General features: G+C 48.5%; 1 protein-coding gene across 1 annotated transcript in view; it reads right to left on the bottom strand.

Moving 5' to 3' along the window:
- Positions 1-17,733, bottom strand: part of INPP5D (inositol polyphosphate-5-phosphatase D) — a 107,796-nt gene extending 90,063 nt beyond the window's left edge. Inside the window, exons 1-2 of the mRNA XM_081052373.1 lie at positions 17,402-17,733; positions 4,143-4,206 (exon numbers count right to left, since the gene is read on the bottom strand). Coding sequence (XP_080908499.1) covers positions 4,143-4,206; positions 17,402-17,535 — 198 coding nt within the window. The 5' untranslated portion in view covers positions 17,536-17,733. The remainder of the gene's footprint in view (positions 1-4,142; positions 4,207-17,401) is intronic.
- Between the last annotated feature and the right edge of the window lie 3,859 nt (positions 17,734-21,592).

Raw genomic sequence — 21,592 nt, 5'->3', positions numbered from 1 at the left:
TGAGCCGACCTGCCTTTCTCTGGCCTCACACAACCCTCAGAGCGCTGCCCACCCTTGAGGACCTGTGACTCAGGTCCAGAAGTTTCTCAGGGTGTGGGGGTCAGAGCAGCTGTTGAACAACTACTTAACAATTCCATGGGCTGCTAAGGTGACTGAGCCATGGGAATCCACAGTCTGAGATGCAGAGTTGAGGAAGTCTGGTCACCACAATATCTGTCCTCCTTCTCTGCCATCTCTGCTTCCCCCCTTCTCTGCCCTCCTTCTGTCCTCCTTCTCTGACATCCCTTTGCCCCACACCTATTCCCATCTAGTCTTCTGTCAGAACTGCCCCTGACCCACACCCACCACTATTCCTCCCTCTTTCTTCCTTTTTCTTCCTCTATCTTATCTCTTTTCCTCTGTCTCCCTTTTCCCTCTTTCATTTGTTCTTTCCTTCCCTCCTCTCCCTCCATGGTGTTTCTCCCTCTTTTTCTGTCTCATTTTCCCCCATTTTTCCTTTCCTCCTTCACTTGACCTGACTTATGAAGCGGAACTGACTTATGTTGGTTAGCAGAGTGATCATTTTGATTGATATCTGCTCCTTCTCACAAAGAATAAAGACAGTGATGGTGAGGGCAGCAGTTCCCCCAGGCTGGCAACCCACTGGGCCTGGGTGCTTTACACACGCACTGGGAGGCACATGTGTGACGTCTACTTTCCAGCAGAGTTATGTCCTCACCCAAGGCCACACAGCTAGCAAATTCTGGACTTGAACCAGCTGGGAACAGAGGGGAGGGGTCTGCCTGTATTCCAGGTACTTCAATAATTTACCACAAGGCCAAATGTACTTGTGATCAAATGGTATCCACACTGTGGAAAGGAAAAGAGGCCTCTCTCCTTAGGGGGTGACATCACCCTGCCTCCTCGTCTTCCTGGGGAAGAGTCCATCCTTTCCCAGGGGATCCAGTGCCCAGCCAGGTTTGGACACACTTTGTGGGGTCAAAGAAGGAAGGCTTAGAAGGGGAGGTCTGGGGAACTGGGTGTGAGCTCCAACTTCTGCAGGCCTTGGCTACATTCATACTTAAAACACGGGAGTTGAATGAAGTTGCACTTTACATCCTTCCCTCTCATCTCTGATTTTTCATAAATTTGCAAAAGGTGGAGAGAGAGTAAAGTCACCAAGTGCCAGGATCACTCCTCTTCCTGACCAAAATGGGGCTGTCACGGGCCACAAACCATGGACTGACTTCACAAGGTTGCTCTGCAGAGAACAAAGAGGCAGTGTCTCTTTGGTTCTGACAAAAAGACCAAAGCCCCAGAGAGAAGAGGTAAGGTAATTAACATAAGAAAGCGATTAAAGCCCTCAGTGCTTTACTTGGCAATGTTTCAGGCTAGATACTTATTTTGGGAGCCTCATGTTCTGGGGGCACTAAAGAGACTGAGATGTAAGCAATGAGTTATTTAGAAACTGTGGGTAAGCTCAGAAAAGAGTATGAGGTTTTGCCTCAACATGAAAAGAGGAAATAAGAAGTGGTCAATAACTGCTAGCGCTCTGTTGGATCTCAGACTTCATCTAATTGTGTGCTGGCTTTAATTTGCTCCCAGTGAACATCTCCTCTTATTATTTTAGTAAGGTATTGTGTTTTTATAGTAAGGCATATCTTAGGGGTGGTAACTTCCTTGGGCCGCCTAGTCCCCGCAGCTCCCTATAACCTGGTTACCTGATTTTGGCCACAAAGGAGGCCACACGCCCAGGGTTGGGGTCAGGAGCAGACATGCCCAGCAGGGCCACAGCTCTTCTGTGAACCTGCCTGCCTATTGCCCCAGCTGAGCTTGAGCCTCAGATAACCACATTCTCTCCCTACACCTCTACCCCCATCTCTGAGTGCTGGGCAGTCATCTGTTCTAACACAGCCAATTTATACACAGACAGGTGGCCCATGCAGAGAAAGCACCCCTGAGTGGCCCAGACAGAAAAAGCCGTTGGTGGCTGAGACAACCAGATTCCCTCTTGGGACTGGGAACTGAGAAGTGAGCCTGTTTGTAGGAGAAGAGCAGACCCACAGAGAAAGACTGAGTTGTAGCAGGTAGCACCTGGGGTGTAGGGCCCCAAGCCCTTCTGGTCCCAGTTCCCAGGCCTTCTCCTTCCTTGCCCTGTGCATCTCCACAAAGGCCCACCTCTTACATGAGTTAGTCAAAGTCTGTTTCTGGTCTTCACGACCCGCCCAAACCTGATGATGCCCCCTGATTCTGAAGCTGCTTCACAATCATCAGCTTGGAGATACCTGTAGGACCTCCAGTACTTCACAATACCACAACAGCAAGAGTGTGAAGGGGAGAGGGGGCAGATGCTAGACAGTCTATACAGCTACAAGCCATGGGTACAAACTACATAAGAAGCCACAAAGTCATGTCTTTTCCAGCTTAAGGCCTAGTCATACTTAAAGTCTTCTTCACTTTGAAGGGATACAAGAAACCACAAGGGGAAAAAAGATCAAACCATTGACAAACTTTTAACTTAAGAGAGTTCAGACTCCTTTCAGCAAACCACCTACCAAGGATGCCAACCCAGGCAAGAAAGTTCACGCAGTACTAGACTTGGAAAAAACTGTAAAGGGCGTTGAGGCCGACTGCCTGCCCCACACTGGCCTCCCCTTGGTGGCCACATCCCTGGCAGGTGAGGAGACAACCATTTTAATGATAAGCAGCCACCAAGTACTTCAAAGTACAGTCTTGTACCAGGTGTGCCAACATTTGTTCCTGGTGACCAGATCGGGACATGTGGGTGGCCCAGACTAGCTAAAAACATTCAAGTGGATATTTTTTAGAGATTGGTGCAGATTCACGTATGGGAGGGATCAAGAAGCCTGAAGCAACACCCAGCCTGACCTCCATGGGGTGGAGCGGTTCCACTTGAGCCCAAGTTTTGCATCTCCCATTGAAACCCTGCCGCAAACATCCCCAGCCTCCTGACAAGACAGCTTTGTGAGCACCTATGTTGGCTCAAGTATGCCCCTCAAGGTCTTACTCTTTGTCCCCAGTGGTTCATTGAAGTGATTCCTTTGATCCCCATAACTAGTCTCCCCAGCGGCATTCTACTCCATCGCTTCTCCCTCTTGACGTATTTCCAGTGACTTGTGCCCCAGGGGCCTGCCTGTTGTTCTGCCCTTGAGTCCAGCTCTGTCCTGCACAAAATGCATCGATCCCTTCAGGTTCTGGAATCAGAGATTGTGCCCCACATCTCCCCTTCCACTTCTACTATCTTTTCAACTAAACCCCACAGATCCTGTCACTGCTCCTCTGTGCCATCGTGTCCCAACCTCTGTCTCTCCTGCCTGTTCTCCTTGCCACACAGGTGAACCTCGCCTGCCAGTGCTTCTCACCACAGGCCAGAGAACTGAGCAGGACTCCTCTGCCCCCAGTGAGGACAATGGGTGTGTCACCTCCTTTGTTCTGTCCAGCCCCCCATGCTCCCTTAACGCAGCCAGATAAAAATAGCTGCCCTGGCCTCCACATCACTAAATTGTCATGCACTGTGGTGGCACAAAGCCTGTGCTGTTTGTCACGCAGACTGTGCATAGGGTGGTCTTCCCAGATTTGGACTAGCGAGGTGGTTTTTCTTTAATGGCAAGTTTTACACATTTGGAGTGTATGTGATACAATCTGAAACCATGAGCAGCAGCCTTTGACGGAACCCATTTCTACAAATAGAAAGGTACTGTTTTGAGCCCATCCTTGGGGCAAACCTCTAGCCCCACAGAAAATATGGTTTGTTTTCCTGCAAGTTCCCTTCCTTCTCTCCTTCCTGGTCTATTGATTCTCACTCTTCTGAGCGCACTGAAGAAAGTAACAGATGAGCCACAGTCACTTTCCTTCATCTCTGAGCATTCCTCTTCACCATCGTTTCCTCTTCACACCCATGAGCACAAATAACGTCTGGCATGTCTGCTCTATCACGTCACAGAGCACGGTCACTTTGCAGGGTCACAGTTTACTCGCTAAGCCACCCCACGTGTGCACTTCTAGAAGAAAGATGGGCTCAGCCAGGACTTTCTGTCTAGGTGAGCTGGACATGTGCTTGTTCTCTTCTCCCTCTTTTCACTCTTTCTCTGCCAATATAGGCTCCAGTCAGGGTTGTATTTCTAGGTTTATAAAGGTCTTACCTGAACGGTGAATTTATCATCTTCGTTGGGCAGAATCCTATAAGTGTAAACACAATTCCGATACCTGAAACAGACCAAAGAGGATATTAGAACCCCTGCAGGAACATTTTTCTGGTAGCTGAAATGACAAGAGTTCCTGACATGGTTCGAGGAATCTGAGCGTGAAGTCTCTGAACTTTGGAGCTAACTGTTCTGAGGTGGACATTGGCTCTGACAGCAAGTGGTCCTGCAGCCTGCCCCTTTCCCCACCCTGTCAGCTTGCAGGGAACCTCAGGAAAACGTGGGTGGGTTCTTTTGGGATGTGATTCACATCACCGCATGACAGCGTTGTGGTTTGATCTAAAGGAGTCTGCCAGCTAGAAGGGCTTCCTCCACCTCTGGCTGGCATGTTGGCCAAAAAAACAGACAGAGGGGGTGTTTCCAACAGAAATACGCTCTAGGGGGACTGAGCAAGGTGGGGACATACCAAAGGGGTGTCGGACACAGCCACAGACGGCCGCTGTGGCCACGGTGAGGCTCGTTCAACTCTGGGGTGTGTCTCCCTTCTGCTGAGCTCCCCTCACTCCTATGCCTTCCTACCCTGAAGACTTTGCCCCTTAGCTTCATTCTCCCAAATGTCAGCCTCCATCTCGTCAGAGACCTCTATTTTCCCAGCAGCTGGTCACTGAGCCTTAGGGTTGCTTCTATGGAGGAAAACACTGGGGCCCTGGATTCTCTTCTCCTTCTAGAAGCTCCACCTTCCTTCGGTTCCCAAGGTGAGGAGGAGAAGGAGGAGCTACTTTGCACTTTCCTAAAACTTTTGAGAGGAAGGGGAGGTGTCAAGTCTGCCCAGTGGTGGGTGGTCCAGCTGGTGACCCCGCCCACAGAGAGCCTGGTGGCAGCAGACAACCATAAAAGTCCATTGGCTCCGCTGCTGAGCCCAGAGGCAGAAGGAGTTCCAAGGGACGCTATCTGGGTCTCACACTCTTAGCTGAAACTGCTGGTCTGTTCTCTCACCCACCATACTCTCCCCCCATTTCCTCTATCTGGGATCCTCATGAACCTCGAAAACCTGCCCAGCCCTGCTGAACCCGTAGGCAGGGGTCACACTCCAGCTCACAGATACTTCTTTTGTGTTTGTGACCAAGACAATGAGTGCTTCATTATAAAAACTTTACTTATTTATAGCCCATCCTGTGTGCCTGGCACTTCATGAAGCATTTATATGTGTTTTTGTTTACCTAGATTTTAAAATTGTACGCGACTTTACAAACTTTAAGACCATAGACAAAGATACAAAATGAAAAACAAATGTGTTCTTTCCCCGCTTCTTCGATTTACTATTTCTTAGACTTACTTTTGTACATCATTCCAGGACTTTAAAACATGCACACAAACTGACCTATGCATGTTTTTCTAAGTGCAAATAACTTAGTATGCAAATCATACTGCATACTCTGTTTGGAAATTTGCTTTTTTGACCGAACAAATATCTTAGAGGCCTTCTTAAGTCATGTTCTACCTTGAGGGTGTACACTCATTTATTTGACCATGATGATGACAGATAGTTATTTTTAACTTTTTACTATTATAAATAGTGCCGCCGTGAACATCTCTGTTCCTATATCTTGCGTACGTTGGCGAGTTCATAGTTTTAGTTTCCCCATCAGTAAAATGGGGACAAGGTTGACGTGCTGGCGACCCTGTGGTTCGGCAGACTGAGTGAATTAACATAGGAAAAGCATTTAGCGCAGAGCCCGGACACATTAAACACCATCCCTGCTGACGCTGATTAGTGATGATGGCTCAATCATTAGAAGGAGAGCAGCTGGTCTAAAGGACATGTCCACTTTATATTTTGATAGAGACTAACCGTTGCCTTCTAATGAGGTTGTGTCACTTTTTTCTCCTCTTAACCGGATATGAAAGTGTCGACTTCCCCACACCCTGCCAACTGGCTGTTATCAGACATTTTAATCTTTGCAAATCTGAGAGGCGAAAGAAAAATTATAGCTTGCTTTGCCTTTCTTTATGAGAAAGATTGAACATGTTTTCACGTATTTCACTATTTGTATTTCTTTTTCTGTGAATTCCTTTTTCATGTCTTGGGCTCACATTTTCTAAAATCTTTTGCCTGTTTATTTGTGAGACTGATAGCTACTATAATATAGTTTCGAATTATTTATTTTTAACAGTGTTTATTGATTTTGGGGGGATTTTTGTTTGGTTTTTAAGCTGGATAGAAGTTTTACAATTTTATGTGGTCAATTTTACAATCTTTAATGGCTTTGGAATCGATAGACATTTAAAGAGAGTTTTGGAGAACGTTGTGGGAATTTCATTTCCACACTTCTCTTCATTTCTCGTAGGAAAGTCTCTTTTTCTCTCTTCCTCGCATCCATTTAATTCCCATCTTTCCACTCCCTGTCCTATTCGCCAGAGCCTGAATTGACACCACAATTGGCTTCTATCAGAGATGACAAGGGTGACTCTCTAGTTCAGTGCCATCTCACCTGGAGATGTCCTGGGAAACAGAGATAACAGCCCCCTTACCTCCAGCCTCAAAGCCCATTTGCAGAGCCTACCAGACAAGTGCCTGAGTATAGCTGGAACCCTTCTGTGCTCTTATCGTTCACTGCTAGGTCTGGTGACACTTCCTTTAGCAGATATGCAAATGAGGGCAGAGCACAGACAGTCTCTTATTTGGCTGAGGGCAGCTAATTTGTGGAAAAGGTGGAGCAGGGCCAAAACATCAGTTTGTACACAGAAAGAATACAGAGTCACATGGAGTGGGACAGAGACAGCCACACAGAACAGGAAGCCTTTGTGACTTTTTCAAAGATGTTCTAGAAATACTGAAACAAAGAAACAGCTCCATGTTACTCAAATAGATGAGAATTCAAAAGCAAGTGCAGTAAGAAGAGAGGACACTTTGCCCTTGACAGGAACATGGCAGGACCCCCAGTGCATGGGGCAGATACGTCGTCCCTGGGCTTGAATCTGTTAAGATCTTCAAAGGAAAATGTGGCCATCGCCATCTTCCCTGCCACACACAACCCATGAGAGAGTAGTCATTCCACACTGCATGCCATGGGGTGCTGGGGGCTCAGCAGGGAGGAGCGGGTGGGGACACCTCACTCAGCCTTCCTCCTCCCTGGCAGCTGCACGTCCCTTGCTCTTATACGCATACACATACCTGTACACACACAGAACGCACATGGGTACGTAAACATACCTGTGCATATACAGATACATAACACACACACACCATCTTACATGTCAGATGTTTACAGTGAAGATTTCACAACTCACTCATCTCTGACAACGACTGCACTGTCACATGATCCAGACAACTCGCTCATTGGTCTCTGGGCGCCGTGGGTCCCATGCAGCCCTTGCCAGCTCTCTGTGGTGATTCAATCACAATGTAAGATTCTAACACTGGTCCTCAGTGGCTACTCCTTCCAATGACTGGGTGGTATTTCCAGGGAGTTGTGCTAGGAACACTCCCCCTAGAGACCCAGGGTAAGATGGCGCTAGGCCCGCAGTGCGTATTCTGGTACCAAATGAGAGAGCACCGCTCTCAAAGGAAGTGGGGCTTAGAGCAAGCTTTCCATGTGGCAGTGGACGGCACTGGTGACAACAGGCGCCTACACACACTCTGTAAGCAAGGAGGAAAGGAAGAGGCAGGAAGATGCTTCCCCTGGGAAGGGCATTTCCAGATCAGTCCTAATACAGTTTTACTCCCCTGTAAGAGGACAAGCAGATGGAAGAAGGAAGAAACGTGGTGGTGTTTTATTTATTCTCTCAGATAAATATCACAGAAGTCACGGGGATGTATGGTGACTATAGTTAACGATACTGTATCTGCTTATTTGAAAGTTGCTAAGAGAGTAGATCTTAAATGTCTTCATGACAAGATAAAATTTTTTTGTAACTATGTGTGGTGATAGATGTTAACTAGATATTCTTGCAACGTATACAAATAGTGAATTATTATGTTGTAAAATATATAACATGAAACTAATATAATGTCACTGTCAACTATACCTCAGTAAAAAAAGTATTTCTGTATGACTATTCCTAGCCAAATAAACACAGACAAGCATGCCCAGAAAGAGGTTTTACCATGGTGAATGACAGAGAGAGAAAGAGAGAGAGAGAGAGACAGAGAGAGAGAGAGAGAGAGAGAGAGAGAGAGAGAGAGGGAGATCATTCTCTGAAATTCAAAAACCTCATCAGGTTCTCTGTCTCACTCTGCTGATAAGCTTAGCATTCTACTATAATTGTGTATTTAATCCCTTGGTAACACGTTATATATCATTCCTAATTTCTAAAGTTTGTACATGTTTTCTCTTTTTTTCTTGTTTAAGTTTTGTGGACTTCTGGACAAGATGAGGCAGGAGCACAAGGGCTGGAAACTGCATTCAAAAAGCACTCTACATTGGACGAATGTAGAAGCAAGAGAAAACATACGTCTGCCCCAGGAACCAAGGGTGTTCACCATTCACCACCAAGACCCCAAAGAATCCCAGCTAAAGAGAGTAGGAAAATGAATAAATGAAAAGAGGCCTTTAGCTCAGAAGAAAGAAAGGAGGAGGCACCGGGGCCAAGTGAGAGGTGGAGATGAGGCAGCCAGACTGCTGCAGCGGGCCTGCTGAGCACACCGCCCCAGCAGCCTGGGGGTCCAGCGGGTCATTTCTTGCATGAGACCCCTGGGAGGAAGCCCACCTATCCATGCACCAGAACAGAGCCTTACCCCCATCAGTTGGATGTTGGGGGGCTCGCACCCCCATCCCCGTTGGTCCTTTTTTGTTTGGGAAGAGGATTGGGGTAGAAACCCACTCTGATCTCCAAAAGAATCTGATCCAATTTTTCCTGACAATTCTTTGTCAGAAAAGAAAAATCACCAGACCTAGGAAAACATGTTGCTAACCAAGAGATGGGAGCACTGTTTTTCTAACGACTCAAAGGTGTTACGTCCATGGTACATAGAATCGTTGCAAAAAAGAAAAAAGAGAAAAAAAAGACATTCTGGGGAAGTCTGATTTGTAAACCAGTAAGACTTAAGAGATAACTGCATCTCTGAAACTGGGAAAATCAGTTGTGAAAACTGAGCAACAAGAGACAAGGAAAACTGATCAGAAATGAAACACGTGGAGTTCTCGAAGTGGCTTAAACACAAGAGAGTTAGTAAAGAGCTGACATCCTGGAGAAAGGTAATGAGGAAGAAGGCAAACTCGAGAAAGTCACTACAGAAGAAGACAGATTTTACATGGGAGAAAAGAGAAATATAGAAGGCGGATCTCTGTCCTCAACCATACATACAGCGGGGGTTCCTGAAAGTACAAATACTTTTTAGTATAAAAGTAAAAACACAGAACAGGTAAATAAATCTAAGAACACATTACTTGAAAAGCAGAAAATTGAATAGGCAACCCTCTGGCAAATAGAATAAAGGAAACCAAAAAAATACAAGTGAGCTGGACATTCCCCTTTTGCCTCCCCCCCCACCCCAGCTCCGCTTGTGCCCCAACTAGACTCACTCTCTATCCACCTCCACCTGTCTTGTGTCCAGGAGGCTGCTCCTGAGTTGCTTCATCCAGATTTGGCCAATGGGAGGCACGGGCAGAGCGCTAGGAGGATGGGATGAAGGTATTTGTTCCCCCGACCCCACTCTGCCTACCACAGGTCAGCAGTGACCGAGTTCCTCCACTGGAGACCACAGCTCAAGGCAATGGCCTAGTGACACAGGCCCTGTCTCCTGCCTCTTTATGTCCAGGAGTGGGAACGGCTTCTCATGGTCACTGGCCCCAGGCTGCATCACCACCCCAATGCCTATCATCATTACGCCCTTTCCAGGTAGTGTCATGTTGGATTCTCACAGCACTCCTCCCCAAGGTAGACATTTTCTCTTTCCAATATCCTCCACTGTAGTATTTTAGCAGTATCGGCCAATGTAATAAGTTATGAAATCTGAATAAGAGAAGTATTTGGAAAGGAGACCAAAAAATGATCCTAATTTGTACATGATATGACTGTCTATCAGGAAAATACAAGAGAAGCAAATGCAAAACAATTGGAAATAATGAAGAGTGAATAAAGTAACAGAAAAAAAAGGTGACATATAAAATCTATAACTTCCCTGTATGTTGTTACCACAAAAGGGTAACTGTAGGGCAAAAGATATTGTTCACAACAGTAATAAGACTATAAAATAATCAGAAGTAAGCATAACAGGAAATTTGCAGGATCTATATGAAGAAAATTATAAAATTTAAAATAATAGAGATAGCTATATTTATTGTTAAGACTGAACAATACTAAAATGTCCATGTTCACAAGTTATGTTATGGACTTCATGTAATTCCAATCAAAGTCTCAATAGTATTTTTTCAAACCTGACAAAATGATTACTGGTTTCACCTGAAAGATTATTTGAAAACAATAGATATGTAAATCCTAAAATAAAACAGTTTATGAAAGTGTGGTAATGCATGTCGTATGATATTGGAGTAAGAAAGGCAGACATACATGGAACGGGGTAAACAGTCGAGAAAGAGATGTGTAAGACTTTATAGGAGCATTTGAGATCTGGGTCCCTGGCATGTGTTTTCAGTTTGGCTCAAATAAACTCTTAAAACACACACACACACACACACACACACGCACACACTTAGTATATGGTAAAAGAAGAGTCACAAAGGGAAAACATTAATTATTCAGTAAGAGGTTTTGAGAAAGATGGTTACTTAAGAAAACTACACATAAATCTTTGTCTTACATCATTCATTAAATTAATTCCAGAAAGATTAATGTGTTCAATGTAAAATAACAACAAAACCTATAGTCAAACCTATAATCTCTCCATATGTTTTTGCCAAATCCTATGCTAAGCACGTGATACACACTTTTCATTCCATCCAACTAACACGACTCCTAAGTAAGTATTCTTCTTAGTCCTGGTTTTCAGATGAGGAAACAAGGCCTTGTGAAATTAGGTGACCTGCTGGATCTTGGACAGCAGAGTCACCCTTGGCCCACGTCCATGAAGCTCCAGACGCCCCGTCCCAATCCGCCTGCCTTCCGCAGGAAGAAACAGGACCGAATTTTTGTGTACAGAGAAATCGAAAAGCGAAGGGGGAAACATCACAAAAGGAAAAGGTTGATAGACCTTACAAAAATTTACAGTCTCTGGATGTCAAAAAAAAAATCACAATGTTTAAAGACAAACCGCAGTGAAAATATTTGCAATAAATGTGATATAAGGAATTCGTGCAAATCGATTGAAACAATTGCAGCTTCAAAAGAAAAATGGCAAAGACAATGGAACAGATGACCCACAAAAAGAGGAATGACGAAGGACAGTAACCCTGTCAAACAGATTTAGCTCGACTGCAATCAAGAAATGTAAATCAAGCTGAACAGAAAGCGACCACCTTTTACTTGGCAACGGAAGGGTGTTTTTTTAAAATGAAAATATTCAAACTAGGGATACTGGAATGAGCTGGGCACTCTTTTGTACTGCTTCTGGGAGCATAAATTGGAACAAAGTTTCTGGAAAGCAATTTGTCATTCTGTATCCCGAGCCTTAAAAATGCTGGATCCTCTGACCCAGTAATTCCACCCCTGGGAATCTATAACAGAAATGTCACGTTTCCGCAGAAAGATGTTTATCACCTTCATATTTATAACAACAAAACACTGTCAATAACTTAAATGTCTGATATTTCACAAATTATGGTCCATCATGTAATAGAAATTTGTGCATCCATTAAATAGGATACTTAGGAAGAAATTTTCACTAAATGGGAAAATGCCAATGCAGCTAGAAAATGCTGACAAAAATTAAATACATAAAATGGAGATCATATATATAGGAGATATTATATATATATATTATGATATATATATATCAATATATCATATATGTGTATGATATATATATACAGAGTGTGCCAAATAAATGTATACACATTTTAAGAGAGGAAAACTGCATTAAAATTGTAATACTCAATATATACCGATAACAAAAGATGAATACAAGTCACGTTTGACTTCTGCAATTACAAGAGGTGCTCAAAGCGGTTACCATCAGCGTCCAGACACTTCTGATTACAATGAACTACTGCTTGAGCAACACTGAACAAAGTGTCCACTTGTATACATTTTTTTGGCACCTCCAGTATATATCACCCTGTCTGGTGTTATTTATAATAAGTAATTGAACCGAAACTGCTTAGGTTCTGGTACTTGTAAATACAATGCTTTCCTACTTTAGGGAGCAAGGAATGAGCAGGAGAGGGTGCAGGCTGCTGCTCCCCAGTGCCCCAGGGCCTGACCCCTACCTTATCCACACACTGTGCTCCTTCTCAGAGCCTTAGGGCTTTAGTGCTCTCAGTATCTTTCTCCTAAACTGGAACTAGTCCTCTTAAGACGGCCTCCATTTCATGTCAACTTTATCTTCATTCTGTCTGGCTTCATTCAGTGGTTCTTCCTAGCATACGTGCTCCAGACCCCTCTCTTCCTCAGGCTTCCAGCCACTCAACCCCGGCCCCGGCCGCCACCGGCCACTCGTGCGTCATTCAAGTCCTCTTCCTGCCTCATCTCTTTGAGCACTTCCTCTGAGGAGGCCCACATGACAGCTCACAGTCTCCGGAAGGCTCTTTCAGGCCTCCAGGAAGTTCCAGAAGTGACACTGCCTCTGCGCTCCTCTTTCCTTCTGTGGAATTTTCTTCACAGATGGGCCCTAGGCTCCTCTGCTTACGAGATGTCACTGCTCACTTTATAGCTTGTAAAAAATAATGGCCAGCATTCAGTACATGCTTACCATGGGTTCGCCCTGGGTCATACACGTTGCCCACATTCTCCCATTTTATCCTCTCAATCATCCAGTGACAACAGAAAGGCAAATGGCTCAATTTTTTAAACGGGCCAAGAATATCAATAGACATTTCTTCAACGAAGAGGTGCAAATGGCCAATAAGCACACGAAAAGATGCTCAACATCGTTCATCATTAGGTAAATGCAAATCAAAGTCACAAGATGCCAGCTCACACCCACTAGGATGGTTATTATCAAAAAAATAATAACAAGTATTGGTGAGGACATGGAAAAATTAGAACCCTCATACACTGCTGCTGCAAAGGTAAAACAGTACGACATGCCCTCAGAACGATAACCATAGTTACCATATGACCCAGCGGTTCCACCCAAGACAACAGACAACATATGTCCGTACAAGAACTTGGACATGAATTTCACAGCAGCATTATTCACAGTAGCCAAAACATAGAAACAACCCAAATGTTCATCAACTGATGAAAGGACAAATAAAGTGTGGTGTATCCATACAATCGGCTATTATTATTCAGCCATAAAAAGGGACGGTTCGTGGTACAACCTGGATGAATCTTGAAAACATTATGTTAGGTGGAAAAAGCCAGACACAAAAGGCCACATCTCGTTTGATTCTACTAATATGAAACATCCAGAATAGGCAAGTGGTTGGAGACAGAAAGTAGACTACTGGTTTCCAGGGGTTGGGAGGAGGGAGAATAGGGAATGACCAGTAAGTAATGGGCCAGGGTTTTCTGGGGGGGGTGATGAAAATGTTCTGGAATTAGTGGTGATGGTTGTACAGCATTATGCATGTACTAAACATCACGGAATTGTACACTGTACAGGAGTGATTTTATGGGATGTGAATTATACCTCAGTAAAAAAAGTTAACCCAACAAGTAGGCGTTTCACCAATGAGGAAGCTGTGTGGGCATAAGGAGGCTAGCGTCTCGCAGATGCTAGAACTCACATCAGACCTAGGCAAGCACAGAGGGCTTCTCCTAAGGACTGCGTCATGTGGCGTGAATTAGGGAGGGAGAGTGGACCTCCTCTCACTCCATCACTGGGCCAAAGAGGAGGGCGTGGCTAGGAGGACCACATCTCATCACCACCCTTGGGTTCACGCTCCAGGAGATGGGACCATTCAGTGGAGAAGCGGTGACGGCTACGCACAGGTGAGTTTAACCTGTCAGGTAGGCAAGCTTGCGAAACCTTGGCTGGAAAAACTGCTTTGGGTGTTGGGCACGGACACAGAAAACCTGGAGACACTCGACGTGACCGAGCTTGTTATGAGTCACTTCACATCGAGGATACCACGAACCCACTAACTAGGTCGGCTTTCGGGGCCTCCATTCCCTCCCGGTCAGGCACAAACTCTTACGGAAAGCAGATTTCAGGAACCCGAGGTTCTCCAGCCCTGGCTCCTGGCTACTGTCTGTGCCAGCATTCCTGCCCACTTTCCGTTAATACCAGATACGAAAGCCAGTGCTTTTCTTTGCATTTGCACAACAGTAGTTAATGAGCAGTGTCACCTTGACTGAAGCTTTGCACAAAGATTGGAGGGACAGAAGAGGATTATGTCACACCCGTTCACACCTCAGGAAACGGTGTTTCACTTCCTGGATCTTTGGACCTCCCAGGCCCTCTCTGTGTCACATCTGTGACTCCATCATAGGGGTCCCCTCTCCAGCCTGTTCCCAACCCCTCTCAAACCCTGTGCAGCCATGTGATCAGCTTCCTGGGGTCTTCTCCCTCCAGTTTACTGTACCCCAAAACAGGCCTCTAGGGTCCCCCTAAAGCAAGGCTTCTGAGTGGCTAAGGACAGATCTGAGCTTTCCTGCCCAGTGGCAGGTGGCAGGGCTGGCTCTTGAGAGAAAATGCGGGTTTCCTAGACCTGGGTGAATGTGTACTCAAGTCACCTGGGCAGCACTGAATTGCAGCCTTGTCTTTTAGTGTCCCCCTCACCCCCCTTCCTGGTTCCATTTAAATAGTCAAATCCTGTCTTCATTACTGAGCGTGTCCAAGGAAGCTACATTTAGTTCCTGGAGCTCCACACACAGCCGCCTAAACCATCAGATGGACTCCTGCTGTCCCCTCACTTACCAGAGGGGAGCAGGAGGAAGCTCTGGCCCCTGGGGCCCAGGCAGGATAAGGTGTGGGCACCCTGGGCTGTGAGGTCTTTTCCATATGGCTATTTCTAGAGCAGGGGGGAACATCTTTGTGGCTTCCTTCAGCAGTCCTGGCTCACTTTTAGAGCAAGGTTTTTAAACTGCCCTGACCCCAAGCCACACCACGCAGGGTCCCTGCACCTGGCTGACTTCCAGAGAGATAGCAGAGGGCTGAAGTCTGCCACTTCTGAAATGGAGGAAAGCCCAGCTGCTCTTCATCCATCAGGATTCCCAACACCAGGCCATAGACCAAAGACGGCGTGGGGCGAGCTTTCCACCGACCGGTCCACAGGGAACAGAGAAAATAAGAGTGGTGGAGTTTGTTTTTCAGGAAGTTAAAGCTATTTGATTTAAAAGAATTTAAATCTATTTGATTTTATTATTATTATTTTTTTGCCTCTTTGGTGTTAAAGGATGCTTTCTTTCATGAAATGAGCTGTTGGAAGGTGGCAGTTAGTTGTCACTGAGTTTTTAAATCTTAATTAGCAAAATTAAGGGTAGCAGCAAAATGAGGTGGCCCAGGTTTTGGGGAAGTTGGTGGTCCGTGGTATTCCCCAGCTTACAGTGGCTCCTGAGCCCGCAGGAAGTGTGGCTTCACCCACAGAGCAGAGGAAAAGGGGAGCCCTGGGCTGGGAGGGAAGGCCTGGCCAAGGGGCCCTGGTGTCAGGGCCTTGAGGATGGGAGACTGACGAGGAGTCCAGGCCTGGGCTTAGAGGGTGGTGGACATCTGCAGGCAGCATGGGCCCCCTTCCTAAGGTGTAGGCCACGCCCATCTGCCACAGGTCTGAGAGTAACTCAGTGCAGGGGAGGGGAGGGAGGGAAGGAGAGTGAATTCCAGAAATCTGGACTGAATCCCAGTTTGCTGCCAGCCAATGGGCAGCGTGCACAAAGGACTCCAGGTCTCTGAGCTCCATCTGCTCACCTGCAAATTCAGGGGCTGTCGGATGAGAGGTTCCCAAGGCTTCTGGTCCTAGCTCTGGCTCTGATGGGCCACGATGCTCCCAGTTTGGAGTCAGAGGGACCCTCCATCCATATGCCTGAGCACAGCCACAGCTCCTCGTTAAAGGGCTGCCATGCCTGTTAACTGGCAGGTGCCTTGGAAGCTCTCTGCAGGAGGCTGGCATACAGCAAACACCTAATGAATCAGCTTTGGATGCAGGGCCCGCTGGGGCAGGGGAGAAATCCACCTGGGCTGAGTGGAGTCGGCTCAGAATCTCTTTACTCTTTCCAAAGCCCCGTTGGTGGGTCCCCCTGGGGGCAGTGCCTGTGGGGAAGTCCAGGCCTGTGTCCCTTCCCCTGAGTGTGTGTGTGGGGGCGGTGCAGGAAGCTGGCCTTGGGAGGTGGGCCCTCTGACGCAGTCAGAGCTCAAGCCAGCAGGTCAGCTGTGAACCTGGGTTATTTTCTAAGTGTTGCCAGCTGACCCTTGTAAACATTCTGGCTCTCTTGCTATCACCTGGAATCTATCCTCACACTCAGCTTGACGGGCAGGAGTGGGGTGGCAGAAGTCTGGTTGCCTGGGGGCCTCTGGGAGCAGATGCCTTGGATTTGACTGTTGTCACTCATTTAACCTGTCTGCGCCTCAGTCTCCTCATCTGCAAAGTGGGGTGATAACAGGACCCGCACTACAGGTTGTCGTGAGGATAAAACTGCCTGTGGTGCTGACTTCCTCTGCTCTCGGCCCAGAATGCCACTTCTGCGTGAACTGAAAGTCCTTTCTTCAGTGAACCCACCCCATATTCATGGTTCTCCCAACAACAACTTCCTGCAGGGACTCGAAACCTGGCATGGGAAGAGTCCCCCTTGCCACATCTGCTCTTACATGAGGATTTGCACACTGGACATCTCTGACCAACACCGAACTGTTTTCTGACACACCCACCACCATGGAGCCCTGAGCTTCGCAGGCCACAAAGAGCCCCGACCCCTTCTCCTGACCCCAGGCCCTGAGGACCCCCTGGCACCACAGCTTATGGCCAGCCGGAGTGTGTGACCAGGCCTCAGAGTGGCTCTGGAGAGCTCTAACATGGCAAAACCCAAACTCCCAGGCCTGCAAGACCCAGGAAACCTCACCTAGGCTCACCAACAAACCCAGGCAGTGTGCAAGGCAAGTCACTCTGTCCGGTGACACGATATCACCCGTCTCAGTGCCGGGCCCCTGGCTAGGCCCCGGCTGGCCTCCCTTCTCTGAGTGACACCTCTGCATCTCTGTGCCCGGGCAGAAGAGGCCAGGCCCCGGAGGAGGGCCCGGGCGGAGAGAACACCATACTTACAGCACACAGAGCGCGTAGGCCCGGGAGATGGACTCGCTGGCACGCACGAGGAAGCTCCCATCCTTGCCTGTCCTGGAGAGCAGCTCCTCTGCCTTGGAGCGGGTAATGTTGCCATGGTTCCAGCACGGGACCATTTCGGGCGTGGACCTCCTCGGGCCGGACCGGCGGCCACCCCCAGGACCGACACCAAGGGGAGTGAGGCCCCTGCACGGCCACTTGCCGTCTGTCCCCTCTCTGTTGCCCCAGCTGCTGCCACCAGCTTACTGACTGACTTCCTGTTTCAGGCGCTCAGTGAGGGAAAGGAAACGAGCTGCAGAGAACTTCCTCATTGCAGAGACCCAGCCGGAGGAGCGCCCAGTCCTCCACCACCCATCCACAGCCTGCGCCCCCTCCTGCTCACTCGCCTGCCCTTTTTCTTTCCTCTAATGAGTCCCAGTCCCCAGAGGGTCAAATGCCAGCTCCTGTGGTGTCTGGAGGCTCATGGCTGGCTTCATGAAGACGAGTGGCCTGGCAGGTGTGGACAGGCCAAAGCAGCGGCCATTCCAAGGCCTGGCCCAATGCCCACGTGGGATGGCCACCTCCTGGACAGATCCCTCAGACTCTTGCCCTCCCCCAGGGCTTTTCAGCTCCCTGTGCCCTCCCCCCAACATACCCGAGGCACAGCGGCTCGGGGTACACCTTCTCAATTGGGTCTAAGGCCTGCCCCAGGTCTGAGCAAAATGGAAGGGAGGGTTACAGTTGAGCCCTCCTCTCCATATTGGAGGGTCATGGCCATCCAGACACCAGACAACCCTGGCTGCTGGGAGGACCTTGGGTGACACCACTTGATGGCTCCGAGGGCCCACATGGGAGCTCTCTGACACTTTTACACTCATTCCCAGGGCCTGGTGGGTCTGAAAGAAACTGGACGACACATCCTCCATGGCAGCATGAATTAAGGCTAGATTTTCACCTCTGGGTCTTTACAGAACATTCGGGAAACCCACATATCCCCATTGGCCACCTGGCCAAGAATGATGTTCCTTCCTGAGTCCTACAGCTCAGCAGAGTCGGGGGCGGCCAGGCATGGCTGCTTTTGCCCACAGACCAAAGGGGAGCTGCCTCCATGGGGCCACCAGCAGATTCTGAGGGCTCCAAAGTGGGCACCTGCCCCTTGGGCCCCAGACTGGGTGCCCCCAGTCCTTGGATCAGGCCCACCAGGTAAAGGGGTAAGTTCTGACCTATTGCACAGGGGGTGGCCTCCCAACCCCAGGCCTCGCTCCAGAGGACACGACAGCAGAATCCCTCCAGGGCCCAAGCCAGGCCTCTACCTTAAGGAAAATAGCCCCTAAAGGAGCTCATGGGAGCCAAGGAGCCCCAGCACCTCCCACCTGCAGCAGCATGCAATGCAGGTGATGCTGAGTGAGCAAAGTGCTCTCATCCTGGTGGACTGACCCCATCCTGATTCTGAGGCCTGGAATGAGTGTGGCCCCCCACTTCAGGCCTTCTCTGAGCTCCAGGTGAAGTTCCTTTGGGGAAACATGAGCCCAGAGAAGTCCAGTCTTCACTCTGCCTCCCCAAAGCCAGTTCCTCCCAAGCCCCCTCCCCATTCCTCCCACTGAACCCAAGGACTAATCTCTTAAACCTTTAGCAAGCGGTATCAGGGGCCCTCTGGGCAGGCCCTCAGCGGGGGTGGGGACACAGTGGGCATAGCGTTGGCCTTCAAGCTCTGGCCTTCCCCCAACCAGCCGGACCCTGTGTCTGCCTGCTCCCCAGCAGCCCGTCACCCCCACCTCAGCTTTACCTCACCTGGATGCTCCCATCATGCACTTTGCACCCTTCTCCTCGCTTCCCTGCTGACTTGCACCAACTTCCACTCTGCTGTCAGCCTCAAAGCCCCTGGGTACTCTAGGGTCCTTCAGGAGGCTCCATCCGAAATCCTGGCTCCTTCGTACCTTCACCAACTCATCCCTAGAGACCCTGCAGCACGTCTAAGACTCTTTACTTATAACCATCTTTCCCCCACACTTCCCAGCTTCCCACCCTCCCTCTCTCACGCCTCTGTTCCCACTGAGTCCCACATCTCTGCAGGGTTGGGGGGTGGTCAGTGGGACTGTCCTGGCCATTTGACTCCAGTGTGATTTCCCTATGACACACACATGACACATACACAACACATACATGACCCTAATTCCTTCATTTTTAAGGCCCATCTCATCTTCACTTCCTTCCCAACCCAATTGCCTGAGCCATCTGACATGGTCAGCTTCCTTGTCCCCCTGCCCTTGTGCCCCCCACACTCAGAAAACCCCAACTTCTAGCTCAGTGCTGCCTTAACGGCACGTGGGGGCCGGGTAAATATTTTTTGCAGGGCCCTTATCTATAAAACAATGTACTAAGAACTGTTATGAAATTGATGGATCCATTGAGGTATAGTGATTTATCAAAGAAGGTTTAGAATAATGGATAAAGCGGAGGTTAGTACGCATACATTCGATGTCTAATTGGTGCATATGAAGTGATGTCCAGGTCCTCTCCTCCTGTTTAGGTCCTGTTTTCTACTGACAAGTACACCATTCCTGGCTGATTTCATATCTTGTGCAGCGAGATGAAGTCAACAGTGCTGCAATTTTTCACAATGTCGTGGCTTTTCAGCATCTGTTCATCCGTGCCTCTGCCCCCTTCCCTCACCACTGGTGTGTTGCTAGTGGCACCATTACTCACGCCACCCGGGAATACCGACTTCCGGTAATTCCCTCAGAGGGTGCTTCTTTGTTTCACGGATAAACACAGATGCGTGTCTTGCCCAGAGCGTGTGAGAAAATGTTAACGGTGAGTGAGTTTCTAGTCAGGTTAAAGCTACTGTTCTAACATTTGGAGCATAAACGGAGAACAACACATCTTCTAACCAGCTTCTCTTGAATTTTTTAGGCCATAACCACTGCATTGCTATACAGTGCTCTCTTTCACTGATGAGCACACCCCTACCTTGCACACGTGAGAGTGGTCCCATTCTCAAGGAACATGCATCCGCACCTGGCCTGCTTATAGTCGTCCTGGACGGCTTCATGTGAGCTGACTGGAGGAGCCCATGGGTATTGCAGAGCAATGGTCTCGCGAGCCATTGGGGGAGACACGGCCTGACAGCTGGATAGGAGCCTCCAGAGGGGGTAGAATGAGTGCCCAGGCACTACTGGCAGGCTTGCCGAGGGTAAATAATACCTGCCGCCTTCTCTGCCATCCTTAGTGCTACTGAACAGAGGCAGCACCATGGGTGGAATGCTGCAGGTGAGGGGTGACCTGGGGGCCCACACGCAGCTCAAGGCCAGGGACTGGCCATGAATCATTGGTTGCCCAGAGCCCTGAACTTGTCTTGTGCTTGGTATCTGTAAGAACCATCCAAAATCAGCATCTCAGCACCATCCCAGCAGCCCAATCTTGTGCCATCGCACAAAAGAAATACCACACTGGTCAGAAGGCCTGACCTGCTCCCCAAGCTGCTCCCTTGAATCACACCCAGTCATACGGCTCCAAAAAGATCCCAGGGGCTTGAGTCCCAGGGCTACTTGGGGGCATCTGGTCAACCTCGCACATGGGGCAGAGGGTTGGAAAGCAGCTGAGGGGGAAAAGTGGGGCCATGTCCCATGTGGGCCCATGTGCAGGTGGAGGCAGCCTACCCAACACACTGCCAACCCTGGCCAGTCCTGGGCACTGGAGGAAAATTTCTAGGAAGTCAGTTCAGTGAGCACCATCAGGGTGGGCTGCGAGGCCTCAGGTCACAGGCACTTGGCATCTCTAAAAGTTCTAGGAAGAACCGACAAACCTTCAGTGTTAAAGAAATGAGCTTATGTGGCAGGATCCCGCCGCCTTACTTTTCCTCTGACTGAGTCCCAGTTGCACTTCTGCTCCTGGCATCTTCGAGCTGGCCTCTCCAGATCCTCTCCCTGGACCCCTGCAGACACAAATTTGGCTCTGATTTGGTTCAGTCGTCCCTGAGACTGAGGCCTGGAGCATCCTGAAGAGTGGGAGGGTGAGGTCTCAGTTCACAACCTGCCCACCCTGTGCCCCCCACATCTCTGATAACTGTGTCAGAGCTGCAAATCGGACCTTGAATTACACACATGTGAGACCGGGGTCCCAGTCCCAGCCCTGCCACAAATATCTGCGACTCTGTGAAGTTATGTAACATGCCTCGTGCAAAGTAAGTTTTTG

The sequence above is a fragment of the Rhinolophus hipposideros genome, assembly GCF_964194185.1.
Source record: "Rhinolophus hipposideros genome assembly, chromosome: 6".
NCBI classification, from domain to species: Eukaryota; Metazoa; Chordata; class Mammalia; order Chiroptera; family Rhinolophidae; genus Rhinolophus; species Rhinolophus hipposideros.
This window is presented reverse-complemented; position numbering and strand designations above follow the sequence as displayed.